The 18,243-nt window shown below is 37.5% G+C and overlaps 1 protein-coding gene across 1 annotated transcript; it reads right to left on the bottom strand.

The window, feature by feature from the left end:
- Nucleotides 1-16,053: 16,053 nt before the first annotated feature.
- On the bottom strand, nt 16,054-17,285 carry LOC9301659 (BAHD acyltransferase At5g47980). The gene is given in 3 exon segments (XM_021016313.1): nt 16,054-16,438; nt 16,441-16,507; nt 16,509-17,285. Coding segments are annotated over 3 exon segments (1,209 nt in total). The 3' UTR covers nt 16,054-16,073.
- Between the last annotated feature and the right edge of the window lie 958 nt (nt 17,286-18,243).

Genomic DNA, 18,243 nt, shown 5'->3' with positions numbered 1-18,243 from the left:
ATTCCAGGGGTGATGGAGCCTTGAGGAAGTGATTTTTCCCACTGGTGGGCTCTGTCTCCAAGAGAAAATGGAAACAAACGCAACTTGAAGCCATCCTCATTAACTCCATTGATCTTAGTTAGGCTGCAGAGCCTATCAAACTCGTCCAGATGATCGAGTGGATCCTCCATTGGGAGGCCGTGAAATTTGTTGCCCTGAACCATGGCAATGAGACCACTCTTGATCTCGAAGTTGTTGTTCTGCACTGGTGGAGGCACAATGCCATTGCGCTGATTGTCATTTCGTGGAGCATCGCCTGCACCAATGTTGTTTGGCAGTTCTGGGTTATGGTCGTCAGCCATAGTGTCTGTGTTTAATTGCTCTCTTAACTCACGAGCAATACGGTCGATGTTCTCGTTGAAAAGCAGGTTCTGATGTCCTTTAGATCGAGTTTGCATACAACACGTTTGAGCAGAGTAATCAGAGATAGTACCTGAAACACACAAACAAAGAGAAAGACACAGAGTTAGTAACCTAGTAAAAAAAAAACGAACTTGATCTTAACGTTTCTAATGATCTCAAATATAGCAAACAAACACCCAAATGGTAACGGCGCCAAATTGATATAGGTTTTTAACTCAATTATCCTAAAACACTATCCTGTCATTGTAGTATTTTAGGTGTCAATCCAATCAGGTGTGATGTAAACAAATGAGATATGATCAGAAAGCACTAAGTCAAGCCAAGCATGAATTGGTTGTTTTCCTAACAGTCCTAGTGATTGGTACATAAAGTAGTAAAAAGACACAAAAATGACTAATATACTCTATCACAAGGCTCACTGCCAGAAGGAGGATGTGATAGAGTAAAAGGGTCCAAAAACAGACAATTATCAAAACTCAATAGCAAGTAACATAGAAGGTGAATGCAGCAGGTAAGTAAATAGATAAATCAATTGGATAAGAAACTCCTAAGGATGGGGTAATCGAATAGTGTGGACTCCATAATCAATTCTGATGGTTAACAATTCTCAATGAAGTTATCCCTAGACAACAGGTTCAACAACAGACTTATTCACTCCCGTGCAACAAATCCTCAAGCAAAGCTAGCCCAGACTAATTCCCATTAACGGAATTTAACTATGCAGGCAATAAGAACCGACTGTTAAAGTTAATAACCGCTCTAAACGGCCAATCCCTTGGGATAGAGACGATTATCACTGGAATTAGTAGATCAAGCATTCCATCGAACACCTTTTGGGTGCGGGAATGCTTTTGATCGAATTCCAGTTGATCAGAAAGGAATAAGCAGTAAACACAACTAATCCAGAAGGGATTCAATAAAACTACACTTAACCATCAGAATTGACTAAGGGTCTCACATCTACTCTATCCCATCCTCAGAAATCCTAGTCACTACTCAGACAACATGCTCAAAGACACAGAAACGATTGATGATTGCATAACTTCTAAGATTAAAGGAAATAAAACAGAAATGAACAAGGAAACGAAAGCGAAATCTCAATAACTTAGAAGAAACGAAAATACAGAGTTTCAGAAGCAAAAGCCGCTACTGAACGAAACTAGGTTGCGAGTCTAAAACGTAATTGAAAAGAGAATGTCTCAAGGAAAACCCTTAGAGACTTATTTATAGTAAAACCGACAAAGATAAGTAAGTGGGCTTCGAGTCCGTTTAACAGGCCCATGGAACGTTGTGGTCGAGTAGATGGGCTCAAAGTGGGCTTCATGATCGAGCGTGAATCAAAGCCGCGATCAAGTGGTTCCTTCTCTCCTCTTCTCTTTCCTATGCTCAGGTTATCTGGTTGAGTGCGGATTGATCAGAGGGTCGAGGTGGTGATCGAGTAGAATGGGTGGTGGCGTGGTCTGGACTGCTTCTTCTCTCTTGTGATCGAGTATGTGGGTAGACTGTCAGGACGGACTGCTTCTTCAACCTTGCGATCGAGTATAACAGTGAACTGGCACGATGTACTGCTCCTCTTCCTCTGCGATCGAGTAGAACAGTCTGGCTGGACTGCCCTGTGATCGAGTATAAGGGTCCTGATGGTCTGCTGGGCTGACTGCTTCCCTCTCTACTACTGGTGATCGAGTATAAGGGTCCAAATGTGACTTTCAGCTCTGTTTTTCCTCTTTCTGAACACCAATAGCTCCGAAACACCTGAAACAACTCCAGAATGCAAAATGCATGCAAGACTAATGCTAGACACACTTAAACATGCAAATTATGCGAAATGATGATGAATGCTATGAAAGATGAACGAAACTAGACTCAAAATGGTGATAAATAGATTTATAAAACATGCAAATTATAGACATATCAAATATCGAGGCGACGCTTCTCTAGTTCCATTCTCTTTTTTCTAATCTCTTTTTTCTCATCTTCGAGCTCGTTATGCCGAGTAATAAGATGGAGAAAACAAAACGCTTCGTTTAACAAACAACGAAAGGAGTCAAGTTACTAGGTTGAACAATACCTTGTTAATAAACTCTTTAGCCTTGACACGATCTTGAGCTGATAATCTCTCGATTAACACATTTGGAACCTGAATGCTGGTTCCCCACCCTAATGGGCGTGACTCTTCTGGTTCGTCGGTTGCTTCCGTTTTAACAAGCTCGATGTCTGACGTTTCCGGAAGATCATCGCTTATCTTTTTAAACGAGTCGGAGGGATTCTCTGAAGAATTACCTTCCTTGAACATTTTTGTAGAATTATTGTTGATTAAATTCAATAATGAGCTACACCTACTCGAAATATACTCAATCAAATTTAAGAGGGTCAATTGACGATTTCCCAAAATCTAAAATTACTATCTTCGTGGAAAATGTAATCGAGTTAATCACTAATTATATTCCGTAGATTAAACGCATTAAATAAGATTTGAGTAAATCGGCAATTTTAAAGCAAAAAGGGAAATATAATTAATGTCGCTGGGCCAGCCTAATAGCATTGTTACAAACAAAAGTAAATTAAGGGAATTGTTCGATCAAAAGTCTTCGTCCAATAACGATTCCAGCGAAGTGGATGATCCCGAGCAGCTTTCTGAGGATAACCCCTCGTCAGAAGAAAAATCGAGGAGACCGGAAGAATGATCGATTGATTTCGCCTCCGTTTTTTCGTTTTCTTCAGGTCTTAGCATCGGAAATCTCCGAAACTCTGAAGAACATGAAACAAAAGAGGATCCGTTGCCAGTTGCTAAGGATAAATGTGATAATTTGTCCAGCGCGCGGAGGAATCTTCGAAGGCAAGAAGGAATGATAGCCACGATATCTAAACCCTTCCTCTCCCACTCATGCGGTTCAGATTCGAGGCGATTGATCTCTCTTCCTATCTTCCTTATCCGCTCGTTAAGAGCACGACGCCTCCTTCCGATTATTTGTCTCTTATCACATAAGGCTTTATGTCTCCCGACGATCTGTTTGAGTAAACATTTTGTCAACTGTCTGGAAGAGAATATACAGTCTTCTGAAAAGACTAAAAATTAGAAAAGGAACTTTTTCCAGGAAGTCATAACATTTGACCCTTTCTTTCCCCGTTCGGAAATGAAAAAACGTAGGGTGAATGACTCCCTTTGGAGAGAATCCGTCTTCGGATTCAAACAATGGGTCCCCGTTCGAAGTAGTTATTCTTGAGCTTGACCTGAAGGAGGATAGCGGCATATTTCAGTTTTGCTTCTTGCAGTAAACTGTGAGAATTTTTCATAATCCTTTTAAGGAGAAAGGTGTTCGGACTCTTTTCTAAAAAAAAAAACATAACGGGCCTGCTAGAGCAGACTTCGAGTCCAATTAAAGCGTGACCCATTATCTCCAAAGCCATTTTCAAGCTATAATCGAAACCATTGCCTGGTCATTTTTATGGCAAGATTCTCATGAATTATAAAAATCTTATCCCTCGATAAAAAGAAAAACTTAAGCCAAGCTCCATCCTCGCTTCCGAGAGACCGGGGAAAAATACTTGTTAAGATTTTTTCTTTAAAAAAGGCAAGTGAGCCTGATCAGGTCATCTCTCACAATTCATAAAACCTCTTTGGTGGGCTAGGACTTGCAAACCTAGAATCGCATCCAAACGTTTTACTTAAGTAAAAGAAAAATCATATGCAAGAGCATGTACATGACTGTGCTCAGTCACACTAAACAAAACGTTTCCGTCAAACGGAGTGGTCCTCATGTATTCAACAATACAATTTTTAAGAGCGTTCCTCTACCTCTGGAGAACCCTCACGTGGCCGAGAACCCTCACCTACCTCGAATTGAGAGGGGGAATCCCCAAATACCAAAGAAAATTGTTTTAGATCGAGAGTAGGACGGGAAGCCGAGGATAGCTCGGATTTAACTGCAGCGAGTTCGGCAGTAACTTCTCTCCTCTCACTTTTGAACGAAACTCTTCCATTCTCTAGTTCCCCAATTAGGTCTAGATTGCTCCTCAGCTCGGCTCGATCAGTTAGAAGTTTAGTCCAGACCTCTTCGTCTTTGGTAAACTTCGTAATAGATTGAATAAGTTGCCTACCGAAGCCCCTCATCTCTTCTCGAGCGTTATGCTCGGCTTCAGCGATATCGCGAGCCCTATTCCTGACTAAAAGCTTGGCCTTTTGGTTCGTTTCTTCTAACAAAGCTGTAGCCTCTTCTAACTCAGTCTTCAAGCGAAGAGCATTAGACCTCGCAAAATCTCTTTCAGCATTCGCAATTCTGATGCGTTGCTCGTTAGCTGCCAGAGTCTTCTTCATATTCTCAAAAGACGACTCGTGGGCTTTCGTCTGCTCGAGTCGCTCAGACTGATTGACTAATTTAAGTTCATCGACCTCCTTCTTAGCCTTTGCGGTCTCTCTCATTGCTTGGTGAAGAAGGTTCTCATAATGAAAGATCATTCCATTAGTCTCCAGAAACGCCTTCAGAGTAAAAAAAAAATGTCATTCAGAAAAAAAAAATTTTACTTAAGAAAAAGGGGTTGTCATAATCAAAATCTAAAAGATCCGAACCTGATAGGTAGCAAGCTCGATTGACGTACATCTGACGGATTTCCGGCCTCCAAGCCGAAAAAGGGGGAAGGGATGCCCCTCCCCTGGTTTGAAAACTTCGGAAGATGTCTCCAATCTCTTCTCCGCCTACAAAACAAAGGAGAATAGTAGATTAATAAAATAGTTGCAATCTGTAACAAGTATTGCTAAGGCTCGCGTTCTAAAAAAAAAAACTAACCAGTTTCAGAAATCGAAGTGGGTAAAGGGTTTTGAGTACTAACACTCAATCCTTGAGACGAGGGAACCTCCGGTCTCGGTTCGTCGATTTCTTCTGGAATTACTCTGTCTCCCAGAAGAGGGAGCTCAGGGTCTAAAGGTTCTGAAGAGAGGAAAACAGAGTGCAAAGGGTTAGAGGCTCGTAACGGAGAACTTAATCTAACGGTTTTGAGTTTCTCGTTAGATAAAGTATCTGAGTCTGGAGCCTTCTTCTTTGTGTAAGGAGAAGAAGTTACTTCTCTCTCTCTTTCTTGTGTGGAAGGGCAAATAGCGGTGACAACTAGAGGGTCATTAGGAATCTCAGCTCCATGAGAATCCACCTCAATTGACAAAGCCGCTTCTAAGGAACCATCATCAACCAAGAGGGTCTTCCTATGGAAGTTACCAAACCTGGAGATTGCAGCTATCCGCTTCTTTTTTCCAATTTCGGATAATTGATCTTTAAGAGCCTTAGTCTCAGCAAGCATTTTTCTCTTATCCCGAGCATTCAGGCTCGAGGCCTTCAAAAGGAGGATCGAGGGGGTGAGTTTGACCATCTTTGATAGTGAGCCCCGCTTTATGAATACGTTGGAGGGTGAAGGAATTCCAATTTGTTTCACCCTCGGAAACGATTCAAAAGAAAGATAAGAAATCAACAGTTGCACGGGGAATAGTCTGGTTCCCTGAAATAAAATGTTGAGTTAAGAATTCTATGTCTTTCACACAAAAACAGTAAAAGATAATAAAGGATGATTCTAACCAAGTTTAGACGACCAATTTGGGAGAAGAAGACTGGAAAGCCCTTGGACGGAATGAGGACTAATTCGGAAAAAGAACCAGTGTTTCCTCCAAGGCCCATCATTCAGGGGCATTCCGTTGATGAGGTTACGGTCAAAAATAGGTTTCATGGAAAAAATACCCGCTGCCGTAGACTCACGGACTCGAAATAGCCCTAAGAGTTCGATGGTGGTGAGAGAAAACCCTGCCTCTGCTGAGACGGTCAAGGTGCTCAGGACATACCGGAGAAAGTTGGGAGCCATTTGGGGGAAAGCGATCCCTAGATGGAGGAGGTACAAAAGGAGAACTTTCGGTATGGGAAAACATAAACCGCAACCTTTGAAATAGACTTCGTACGCACAACAGTAACCCTCTCGCACTATTTCTGGAGACTCGTTGGGTCTAGGAAGAGAGAATTCTATTTCCTAAGGAATATTACAAAGGCGACGAAGAGCGCCAAGGGAAGCATGGGTCGATTGAGACCTGAAATGCGGACCGAATTTATCTCCCCTTTGGGTGAAGACTTCGTTCCCCACTGGGAACGGGATTCCTTGACTGTCATCTTCGTTGTCTGAGACGTAGACGGCTGGGGAAGACATTTTTTACTAAGAGATTTTTCTTTCTTTGGTTAGGTAAAAGCTTTTAGGGGTGAATGTACGCTGTAAAAGCCGTCGTTCCATTTAACCCTATTTAGGGGAAAATTGCCTCGAGATTATTGGGAAGTGGGATGGTTTTCCCGCAGTATTAATATAAAATTAAGAAATTAATGATGACGGTTGTCAGGGATATCAAATCACTTGATTATCCGAGATCGGCGTAACAGCGTAAAACATGGAGTAATTCCAGAGTGTTAAAGATCTCAATTCATTAATTACTGTTTACTTAAGTCTTCCAAGCCGAGCACTCAGCTCGCAAGACTTGGGGGGCTAAATGTTGGGGTCGGATCCCACACATTTTCGGTAGGATCCACTTGGATCTGTCCACGTCATTATTACATAATAATCCTCTTGGAATTAAAGATATTTTATTATAAGAATCGAGCTTAACCAGTCGGGAGTTCGATTCAGTCTAGTAGAAGAGCTCGATCCTTGCCAGTATGGAGTTCGTTCTTATTCGACAGACAGTTCGCATAAAAAAAAACCGAAGCGGGGAGAATATTGTTCGAGGCTCGCGGTAGCATCAAAACACGGGAGTTCGTAGTCAGCAAGAAAGAGTTCTGAAGATCCATGCGAAGCCCAAGATAATTCAAATTCAAGCCGTTTCAGTCAAATTGTAACCTACATGATTAATGCGGATCAATGCGATTATGAGCAGTAAATGACCGCATTGATAATGTTTTCTCTATAAAAACAACCTCAAACCATGTGTTTGAGGGGGACAAATCTTTTTACTGATTACTTCTAAGCAATACAATATACTTTCTCTCTTTATTACTTTCGCAAGGCATTTTGTACTTCGTTCTTGTCAAATTTCTTTACTCCTTTTCTTGGTTAATTTCCCTTTCGAATTCTCATATTCATTTTCTGATTTTACAAGAGTTTTTCTCTACTGAAATACTTAAAGACAATCGAGTGTGAATCCTACATCCACACTCCGGTTTAGAATAACAGAAAATCAATCTGACTAAACCATATCAAACCATACTCTAATAGCCTCCTTCAAGATGGCAAGTAAATGGATTTTAGTGCCATCTTGCTTATAAGAGATCGAAAATGAGCTGGAAATAAGGGTTTAGTAAGCACATCTGCAAGCTGTTCATCAGTCTTCACATGGAGAGTTTTGATCAGACCACTTACCACTTTATCTCTCACAATGTGGCAGTCTAACTCAACATGTTTGGTACGTTCGTGAAAAACTGCATTGTTAGCTATGTGAATAGCAGCAGTTGAATCACAGAAGAAAGGAACAGACCTTTCCTGAGGTGCAGCAAACTCACAGAGAAGATTCACAAGCCAAGCAACTTCTCTGACTGCAAACTCCATGGCTCAGTATTCGGATTCGGCAGAGGAATGTGATGCAGTCTGTTGCTTTTTGGATTTCCAAGATATGAGGGACTTGCCTAGAAACATACAGAAACCTGAAGTTGATCTCCGAGAATCTGGACAAGAAGCCCAATCGGCATCTGTGAAAGCTTGTAGCACCAAATCACAATCAGCAGAGTAGAACAAACCATCACCAATTGTACCTTTGACATAATGAAGTACTTTGTGAGCAGCTTTCATATGAGACTCTTTAGGAGCTGAAGTAAACTGACACAATTTGTTGATTGCATAGGTAATGTCTGGCCTGGTGATAGTTAGATACATCATTTTCCCTACTAATCTTCTGTAGGATGCAGGATCAGTCATAGGTGGTTCATCTCCATCTGAGACCAATTTAATGCTAGGCTCCATCGGTATACTCGATGGTTTGCAAGCGAGGAGACCTGTTTCTTCAAGTAATCCTAAAGCATATTTACGTTGGCAAACAAAAATACCTGAGGAATTACGAGCAATCTTCAAGCCGAGAAAGTACCGCAATGAGCCTAGATCCCTGAGCTTAAAAATTTTCTACAAATCTTCTTTTAGCTGAACAACCTCAGCATCATCATTACTTGTGATAATGATATCATCTACATACACAAGAACTGCAACATACTTCCCATTCACATTTCTCACAAAGAGAGTATGATCAGCATGTGATTTCTGAAAACCAAGAGACATTAATGTGGCACTAAATTTGAGAAACCACTATCTAGAGGCCTGCTTCAAACCATAGAGAGATTTTTGCAGTTTGCAGACTGCATTACGTGGTAAAACTTCTCCTTCTTTTGTTGTATAGCCTGGTGGTATAGTCATATATATCTCTTCTTCTAAATCACCATTCAAGAAGGCATTGGATATATCAAGTTGATGAAAACTCCACTTTTTAGCAGCTGCAACAGCCAAAAGAGTTTTCACAATGGTCATCTTAGCTACAGGGGAGAAGGTATCAACAAAGTCAATTCCCTCTTGTTGTGTGTACCCCTTAGCCACCAATCGAGCCTTATAACGCTCTAAGCTGCCATCAGCGTTTAATTTCACCTTATAGACCCATTTGCAACCAATAGCATGCTTATGCGAAGGTAAGGAACAAATCTTTTAGCCTGTGCAAAGGAAGTTGGTTCTGCATTCTTAGTGACAGAACAAATATAAGCTCGGTAAGGTGTTGAAAGACCATCATAACTCATAAAATCCGATAAAGGATATTGAATACCCGAAGAAGACATATTGCCATAATAGTCTCTCAGATACTCTGGTGTTTCACTGACTCTCCGATTAGCTTCTTTTTGAGGAGCAGTACCCGTAGAAAGAACACTATTGGGAATATCATTCATCACTGTAGGAGATTCACTCACAACTACAGGAACAATATTATCAGGAACCACAGTAGTAGAAACCTCTGCAGCTACATCAATGCTTTTGAAGAAATCAGGTAGAGTAAAAGAATCACCTTTGCTAAAGGGAAAATTATCCTCATGAAAGACCACATTCCTAGAAACATGAATACTGTTTGTCTCCAAATCCAAAAGCTTGTATCCTTTAACCCCTGGTGGATAACCAAGAAAAATACATGGTTTGGCTCTTGGCTGGAACCTGTTTCTGTTTTTGGAAGATGTTGAACTGTAACTCAAACATCCAAAAACTCTAAAACCACCATAATCAGGTACCTTTGAAGTTAGAACTTCAATAGGTGACTTATCTTTGAGCAGAGGTGTCGGTAGTCGATTAATAAGAAAGACTGCCGTTAAAACACACTCTCCCCAGTATTCAATAGGAACATGAGCTTGAAACATAAGGGATCGAGCAACATTTAAAATATGCTGATGTTTCCTTTCTACAACAGAGTTTTGCTCTGGTGTTTCTGGAAAAGAGAAGTAGTCAATGATACCTTTTGCCTTGAATAACTCCACAAACTTCAATTCTGGTGCATTGTCTGATCTCACACCTTTCACTGCAGTTTTATACTGTGTCTCAACCATCTTCAGAAAATCTGGGAATATTGTTAGCACTTCACTTTTTTTTCTCAATAGATATAACCATGTGATCATCCACAATGGTTAAAAAATATCTATATCCATCATGTGTTGGCACTGCAAATGGACCCCAGACATCAATGTGAACCAAGTCAAACGCAGAATCACAAACATTGTTCTTAGATTTAAACGGAAGATGCTTTTGTTTTGCAAGAGGACAAATGGTGCAATGAAAAGATCTTTTATTCCTTTGTTTAAAACCAAGTACATCTGTAATAATATCAGATTTTTCCATAGAAGGATGACCTAATCTGCTATGCCAGAGACTAGAATCAACAACAATGTTTGTAGAAAAAGTAATTTGATCTGCAGGATTGACAACACTCTGAACATCCAGAACATAGAGATTAGAAATTTGCTCTCCTCTACCAATCATCAGCCCCTTGATAGGATCCTGTATAATGCATGAAGCCTCATCAAATGTCACTCTATATCCAAGATCTTTAGTCAACTGACTGATGCTCAGAAGATTCAGCCTACAGTCAGGAATGTAAAGCATATTATTCAATATCAGAAACTCATTCTGTTTTACTGTTCCAATACCAGTGATCTTAACACCAAAACCAGTTGGTAAAGTCACTGAATTATTCAAAGTCTCAGATAAACTCAGAAATAAAGCTTTATCATGACAGACATGATGTGTTGCTCCACTATCAATAATCCACGATTCAGAAGACAAAACATTACATGCTGCTCTCAAAACTCCAACAAAACCAATAGTAGAAGAAGAGAAAGATATAACAGGTAAAGTTGTGATCATAGCACTAGAAGAGAATGCAGTAGTAGGCGGTGAATTAAAGTAGGCAACAACACCATTGATCTGATCTTTGGTAAGAACTCTTGCAAGGCCAATAAGTAAATCATTTATAGCAGTCTCTGTCATTGCCAATTGAGCCACTACAGGTTTAACAGGAGATGTGTGGTTGACAGTGAGAGTTTTGTCTGTTTGATTCTTGTTTTTATGCTTGAAACCCATCGGATACCCATGTATCTTATAGCATTTATCAACTGTGTGTCCTGTATATCCACAATGAGAACAAATAACCTTTTGTGGTTTAACATACGGTGCATTGACAGAAGGTTGAACTGATTCAGGAGCAAAAACATGAAATGCCACTGCATTAGAAGGAGTAGGTGTGAAGCTTCTTTGACTGTGATCCTGATCCAACAAATTGTAAATTTCTGCCAAGGAAGGAACATGCTTCTTCATTATGATTTGGCTTCTAATTACGGCATAAGATTCATTCAAGCCAGCCAAAAACTTAATAACATGAGCATGATCTCCTCTTTTGTCCATAGCTTTACAACAGTCACATCTTCTGCATAATTTCACACAATCAGAAGCATCCAATTCATTCCAAAGAGTTCTCAAAGTAGTATAATAAGTTGCAAGATCCATAGTACCCTGTTGAAGTGACCAAATCTGTTGAGACAACTTATAAGATCGCGGGAGATTAGTAATGTGATAACGAGTCAATAAATCATTCCATATCTCCGAGGCATCGTTGAAACGAATAATACTCTTGTAAATTTGCTTCGACACTGAGTTCAATAACCAAGATTTCACCATGCTGTTACAACGAGACCAAATCCTGAACATAGAATCCGATTCAAGAGGTCTCGGAACAGATCCATCAACGAAAGCTAGCTTGTTTTTCGCGTCTAAAGCTATCTTAATCGCAATTTGCCAATCATCATAATTCGTACCATCAAACACTTCAGAGACTATAGAAATACCAGGATTATCGCCATTGGGTAAGTAATACGGAGAATGTATGCTATCATGCGATACAGTCACCGGAGTTGAATTGTGATTCCGATTAACAGGAGAACCTTTGGAAGAAGAAGAACCATCGCGATTAACCGATCTATGAGCTGAAACAGGAACGCGGACCGTGCGACGAGTGATTTTGCGAGCTGGCGCCATCGGAAAAACAAGATTTCACGACGGAGATGAAGAACAAAGTGATCGATACAACAATTTCGGCGAACAAAACGCAGAAATTGATCGAAATCAACAAGAAGAAAGTTTGTTACAAAGATGAAGAAGAAAACGTTATTCTCATTTATGATTCTGTATCGTTTACATGTTTGACTTATAGTGTAAAACGGATCATCCGGTTTACTCCGGTTTACAATAACAGAAAATCAATCTGACTAAGCCATATCAAACCATACTCTAATAATATGTTTATAGAATTTTAGTTAAGCTTACAAAAATAAAATAAAAATATTATAAATGATAATCTCGACCGGCAATGCACGAATCCACATCTAGTTGAATATAAAGATCGAAAAGTTAAACTTTTCCCTGGACGGTACCAAAGACGTACGAAACTTATAGGTTTGACTTTTTATACTGATCGGTTAGGTTTTTTTAAAGTTTCCTTTTTCTAAGTTTTAGGGCTGCGACACATTGGTATATAAAGACTTTAGGTATTCTAACTGTTTTGTGCGATTTTTTTAGTTTGTAAGGTTGTTCTTCTTTTAGCAGGTTTTTTAATAGATTCTTAAAGTCCTTTGTAAATCTCCATTCAAACTCTATGATCTTTTTTTCTACTCTGATGGTGTGTACTACTACTTGGGTCATATGTGATTATGATATATAATTCATTTATCATCAATTCGTTATTCTATTGTTGTCACATATATAATAATTTAAATAGAAATACGTTATAATGCTTGTATAGGATATAAATTTATTCAACAAAAGATTTAAAATATCTAAGACAGGTGGCTAAACAATGTCGCTACGAATTGATACTATTTGAATTTAAAAAGAACTCTTGTCTTTATAAAGAACTCTTGTCTTTATATTATGTATTATATACTAGGATCGGACCCGCAGTCCACCATAGGAGAATATTGGTTTACATACGTTGATTTTAATATTATGCTGTTTTAAGTAGAGCGAATCATGTAGTGTACTTATAAATATTCATAATAACGAGTTGTAGAGAAAATGTTAAATTGTTTATAATTAAACCGTTCATAGTAATTATGATTACAAAATGGAATTTTATGTTTTAGAATTCTAAAATTAGACGAGTCATAGGAGTTAGAGCAGTCAAAATAGGTCAAAAACCGTGGGTCGTGCCCAAATCATCTCACTATGGGGTAGATTTGTGAAAATATATTAAACCCGTAAATAAACGGATCACATGGATTGATTCGCAGTGGATCATAGGTTTTAATCGGTTTTCGTCCGCGGGTTAGCAGATCAGCCAGCATGTTAGTATTTATTGATAAAAATATAATTTATTCAACATTTGGTAATTTAAAAAACTTTTAATAAATGAAATTATAATATTTATAAATATAATGAGATATAAAATTATTTTCTCTAAATTTTCTTTATTTATTTATTTTAGTAGTATTTTAAATTTTCGTTACTTTAAAATTAATCAAAATAAATCCACGGAAAACCCCGCAAATCAGCATACATTTGTGGGACGGGTTTGTGTTTCATATATGCTATATACGGGTCGTGTGAAACGACTAACTATATGTCAAAATATATTTTGCCTATCACAATACGGGCTTAACGGGACGAATCAACTCGCTTTGACAGCTCTAATGGAAATATTATTTAGTCATACAACAAAATAGACTTTGGACATAAGAATAATAGAATCTATATCTTATTTGTTAGATGAGAGATTGAAACTTTGAAAGGTGAAATATAATGATTAAAAATTAATTATTATTTTTATGATTCGCAAAATTTAATAAATATTTATCATCTTGTTGAATAATTCTAAAAATCATATTCAAGACATCTTTATAATTTTAAAATTAAACTTCTTTGGTAAGCTATAAGTATGAAAATACCATAATTTCGATTTAATCTAATTAAATTAAAATTAGTTACATGGATTTCATATCAATTTAATTTACACGACCAAAATAAAAATATCTACTTAATTTATAAATTAGATGGGTTAGTTGTGATAAATTTTCTAGAAATCTTTTGAAGCAAGCAAGAAATCTTTCTATTAATGATAATTGGCTAAAATAAGCAAAATTAATGACAAAAACGTTGATTGTTATGGAATTAGTTTCAAAAATATATGAACAAATATATTATACGTAATTAATGTATAATATTGTTCGGAATATGCTTTTATAATTAGTTACCATAAATACAATCAGATTTTAATTGATTTCGATAAATATTTTATTTTAGTTTGATTTTTCATTATTAAATATTAATTAGAAATCATATTCCAAAAAAAAATTCAAAGATCCGATTTCACAATTTTGGGTCAATTTTCTGATTTGGACCCGACCCATTTGCACTTGTACTTCCCTTTTAATAGTATAGAGATAAACAAATATATTATACGTAATTAATGTATAGTATTGTTCGGAATATGCTTTTATAATTAGTTACCATAAATACAATCAGATTTTAATTGATTTTGATAAATATTTTATTTTAGTTCGATTTTTTATTATAGTTAGAAATCATATTCCAAAAAAAAATTCAAAGATCCGATTTCAGAATTTTGGGTCAATTTTTTGATTTTGACCCGATCCATTTGCATTTGTATTTCCCTTTAATAGTATAGAGATTTGAATCACACGTGGATACGTTAGAAAGAAGTATTCATAAACACTCCATAATTGTAAATTTGTAATAACTTAATGTAACGTAATTAAGTTATTAGCATTTCTTCAAAACCACATGGTTCGCCCGTTATTAGTGTATTGACCAGGAACAGGACCTATCACAAGAATATTTTTTTTATTCTTAATTGATTCAATTATGGAATCATGAATAGTCATAGGCTATGCCATTGTAAGGTGGTGCTAAATGGAAAGATCTTATCAACGTCCAAGTATTAGCATTTCTTCAAAACCACATGGTTCGCCCATCATTAGTGTATTTAAAGAGACTTTTGATTCATTTTTATGGTTGAGGAAGATGATTTCTATGGTTGCCCATTTTCTATTCCAGAATCAATATTTTAGCTAGATGGGTCCACGGAAGATGGATCAAGAAAACTGGATGGATTTGTTAGAAGTTATCTCATCATGAATAGCAAATTGACCAAAAAAAAATATATCAAAGTATGCAGAGTACGGAATTCATGGGCTTCACCTATCAGTCTATCACTATGGCCAGCATCGCCGATAAAAAGGCCAGGTTTCATGAAAGTTGTCGGTAAGAAGCCAAGTAGTATTGTCATTGATGTTCTCAATAAATAGAGTTCTCGGACAACTTCCAAAGCGAGGCCAGAAATTAGTCGTCGACGATTACGCAGTTAAGATGGCGAGATTACCGGAACTAGTTTAGACGAGGTCGATCTCCTAAGCTACAAAAATCGAGTTGTGATGATCTTGTGAACAAATCAAATCCTAATTGATTTTTTATTTTATTTTTAAATTACTAAGAGATTATGGGCTTAGTCCCGTATATCATAATTGATTTGCATGTCTTGATTGTCAAATTACCTGCGAGAGTTGAGTAATTGAATTCTCTAGACATTGATAATTGATGCTGCGGGAGTAGATCTTAATACACAGTTACGATTTGAGTTCTAAGACATATAATAAATCAATTACGTATTTCTGAACTCCTTGTATGAAACAATTTATGAACTTCTGCATATTTCTCTGCGTTTATTTGCTTTATCCTCCTTTTCTTGCTTAGTTATTTGAGTTCTACATTTATTTATTTTTGACGGATTTGTATTATAGGTTTCAATCTCTGTGGGATTCAAATATTCAATCAGAACCATGAATCGAATCGAGCCAAATTGATTAGAAAGTAAGAAATAGGGAAACTATTGAATACCTTCAAATTGTTTAAGCGATATTGGTAATTAGAAAGGCAAGTTGCCAAACACAAATGTTAAATAACTTAAATAGAGTGCAACCAATCAAGGTCAAACATACATCAAGTAGCATGAAAATTGAAATGATTGTTCTCTTTATTGAAATCACAACAAAATGCAAAAGCAAAATAATGATTAAATCAAAGCATAGTTCAATCATGGATATTCATGACCGAAATTTAAGATATTGGTCACTGGTTTAGATCAAAACTGGAGGATTAAGGACCGCATAAGTAAGCAAGTCTTGGTCACGAACGAACATGAGCATGTCTTGTTCGGGTAAGCCTACCCAAGCTTCTACATCTTCACCATCCTTTGAATCCATTAACAACGCATACACCGTGTTGTCATAGATGGTATGCAAAGCGGATCCTACCCATACCGGAGTACCCCATCCAAAGTCAACCTTGTAGAAATGTTTTTTGCACCAGCTAGACATTGCGTATAAGTCTACGTCTGGTTTTACCTCTGATAAGTAATTTCCCATAACACTGATCAACAAGTTCTGACCAAATGTGGTATTGGTGATGGCACAAGGCGATTGTAAGTTACCAATTGCATCTCGGGAATCCTAAGCCGTAAGTCCAAGGCTTGACTCATCAGCGTTGACTTTGCAGCGACCGATGAGTTAGAGCGCGCGTGAGGCATTTGTGGCACATATCCAGATAAGTGATGTGATGGCTTCCACACGTGTAGGTACCGGAACGCTCTTGCTAGCGGCCTTCCGTTTGAGATCAGCAATCTTAGAGGATTTGAAGACGAATCTATTGGTAACACACTTGCCTTTAAGCCCGAAAAGATCATCCGATGAAGTAGCCTGGAGAGAGTTTTGGGGAGGAGGGTAAATGGTAGCTCCTATAAAATGAGGAGTAGTTACCGCCATGTCACCATTCCCTGTAGCCCAGCTTTGGATAAAGGTCAACAACGATGCTGCGTCGCAGATTTGGTGAGATGTAGCAACAGTGACCGCAACCCCTGATCCGGATCCAAAGAAACATACCTTAACACTCAACAATGGCCATGTCCCAGCAGATTCTCCTGGTTCAATTTTGGGGAAAAATTCTCCTAGATTGTTGGTATCATCGAGGTTGTTTTTAAGGAAATCGGAGAGAAGGAGATCAGTACGTGCTTCGGTGAACACGGCTCCTTCGTCGTTGCAGTTGATGGAGAAGCCTTCAATTCTTCCCGCTAGAGGATAGAAACGTGACAGAGTCTCCGACAAAGAGCTTTTAAGCTTCCCGGAGATGATCGCCGGCGACTCTCCACCGGCATCGGTTTGGTAGAAGAAGATTGCTGAAACGTAAATTTGAGGAAAAAAGACGTCTATTAAAGACACTTGAAGGCGATCATGATGTGCGGATGAAGAAGGTTTGATAATTTCTCTCCCTACAACCTCTAGCTTTGCTTCCATTTTCAACGGTAAGAACTATCAAGCGTCACGATTCATAAGTATTTATATAGTGGTTGTTTTCATTTTTGGGATTTTAAATATCCACTAAAATCTATTAATTAAGACCTTATTTCATAATTAAATGATAATATTTAATATTAAGGTATGAGGAGAGAATATGAAAGAGCAAGAACGATTGTATTGAGGAAGTATAAGAGCCTAAAATATTAATGATTAGCTAAGGGGTAATAACGAGAAATTTCTCATGGTTACACTGCGTAATTGTTATCGTTCTAAAACCCTTAGAAAACATTATTCTAATAAAATAGTGAAAATAGCAAATATAAACACTTTGAAGATTTGGGATCAATGATATTTGGAGAGTACATAATATAAGTAACTTTGATTTTTGTAAATTATTACATTAGAATACCATTGGAGATAAAAAAATTTAAATAGTGAATTAATTAATCTCATTTAGAATAAACAAGTCAAATACTAATTTATGTTATTTAATTAAATTACAAAAACGAAAATACATTATTAGTTTTAAAAGCAAAAAATGACCAATCAAAATAGACATATAAGATTTGATATCTAACTTACCATATTAATTTGTTATTAATCATTATACTTTTCCGCTCATCTTTATATGATTCTATTTTTGTGAAACAAATAATTCATCATATCATCCCCATACTAATAAAACATATAGATTTTTTTTGCATACGCCTAGGCATGACCAAAAGCTAACGTAACCGTATTTCGGACTGTAACCAGACCCTTTTTTAACTGTAACCGGACTGTAGCCGTATAAAATGGTTAAAAACCGTAACCGTTAACCGTAAAGATAGATTAGTTATGGTTAAAAAATATACTAACTGTAACCGTTAATTAATCGTAAACGTATCAAAACCGTTACTTAACCGCACGGTTAACCGCACTATTAACCGCATAGATAAAACTTAAAAAAATATAA

This window comes from Arabidopsis lyrata (assembly GCF_000004255.2).
Source record: "Arabidopsis lyrata subsp. lyrata unplaced genomic scaffold ARALYscaffold_8, whole genome shotgun sequence".
NCBI lineage: Eukaryota > Viridiplantae > Streptophyta > Magnoliopsida > Brassicales > Brassicaceae > Arabidopsis > Arabidopsis lyrata.
This window is presented reverse-complemented; position numbering and strand designations above follow the sequence as displayed.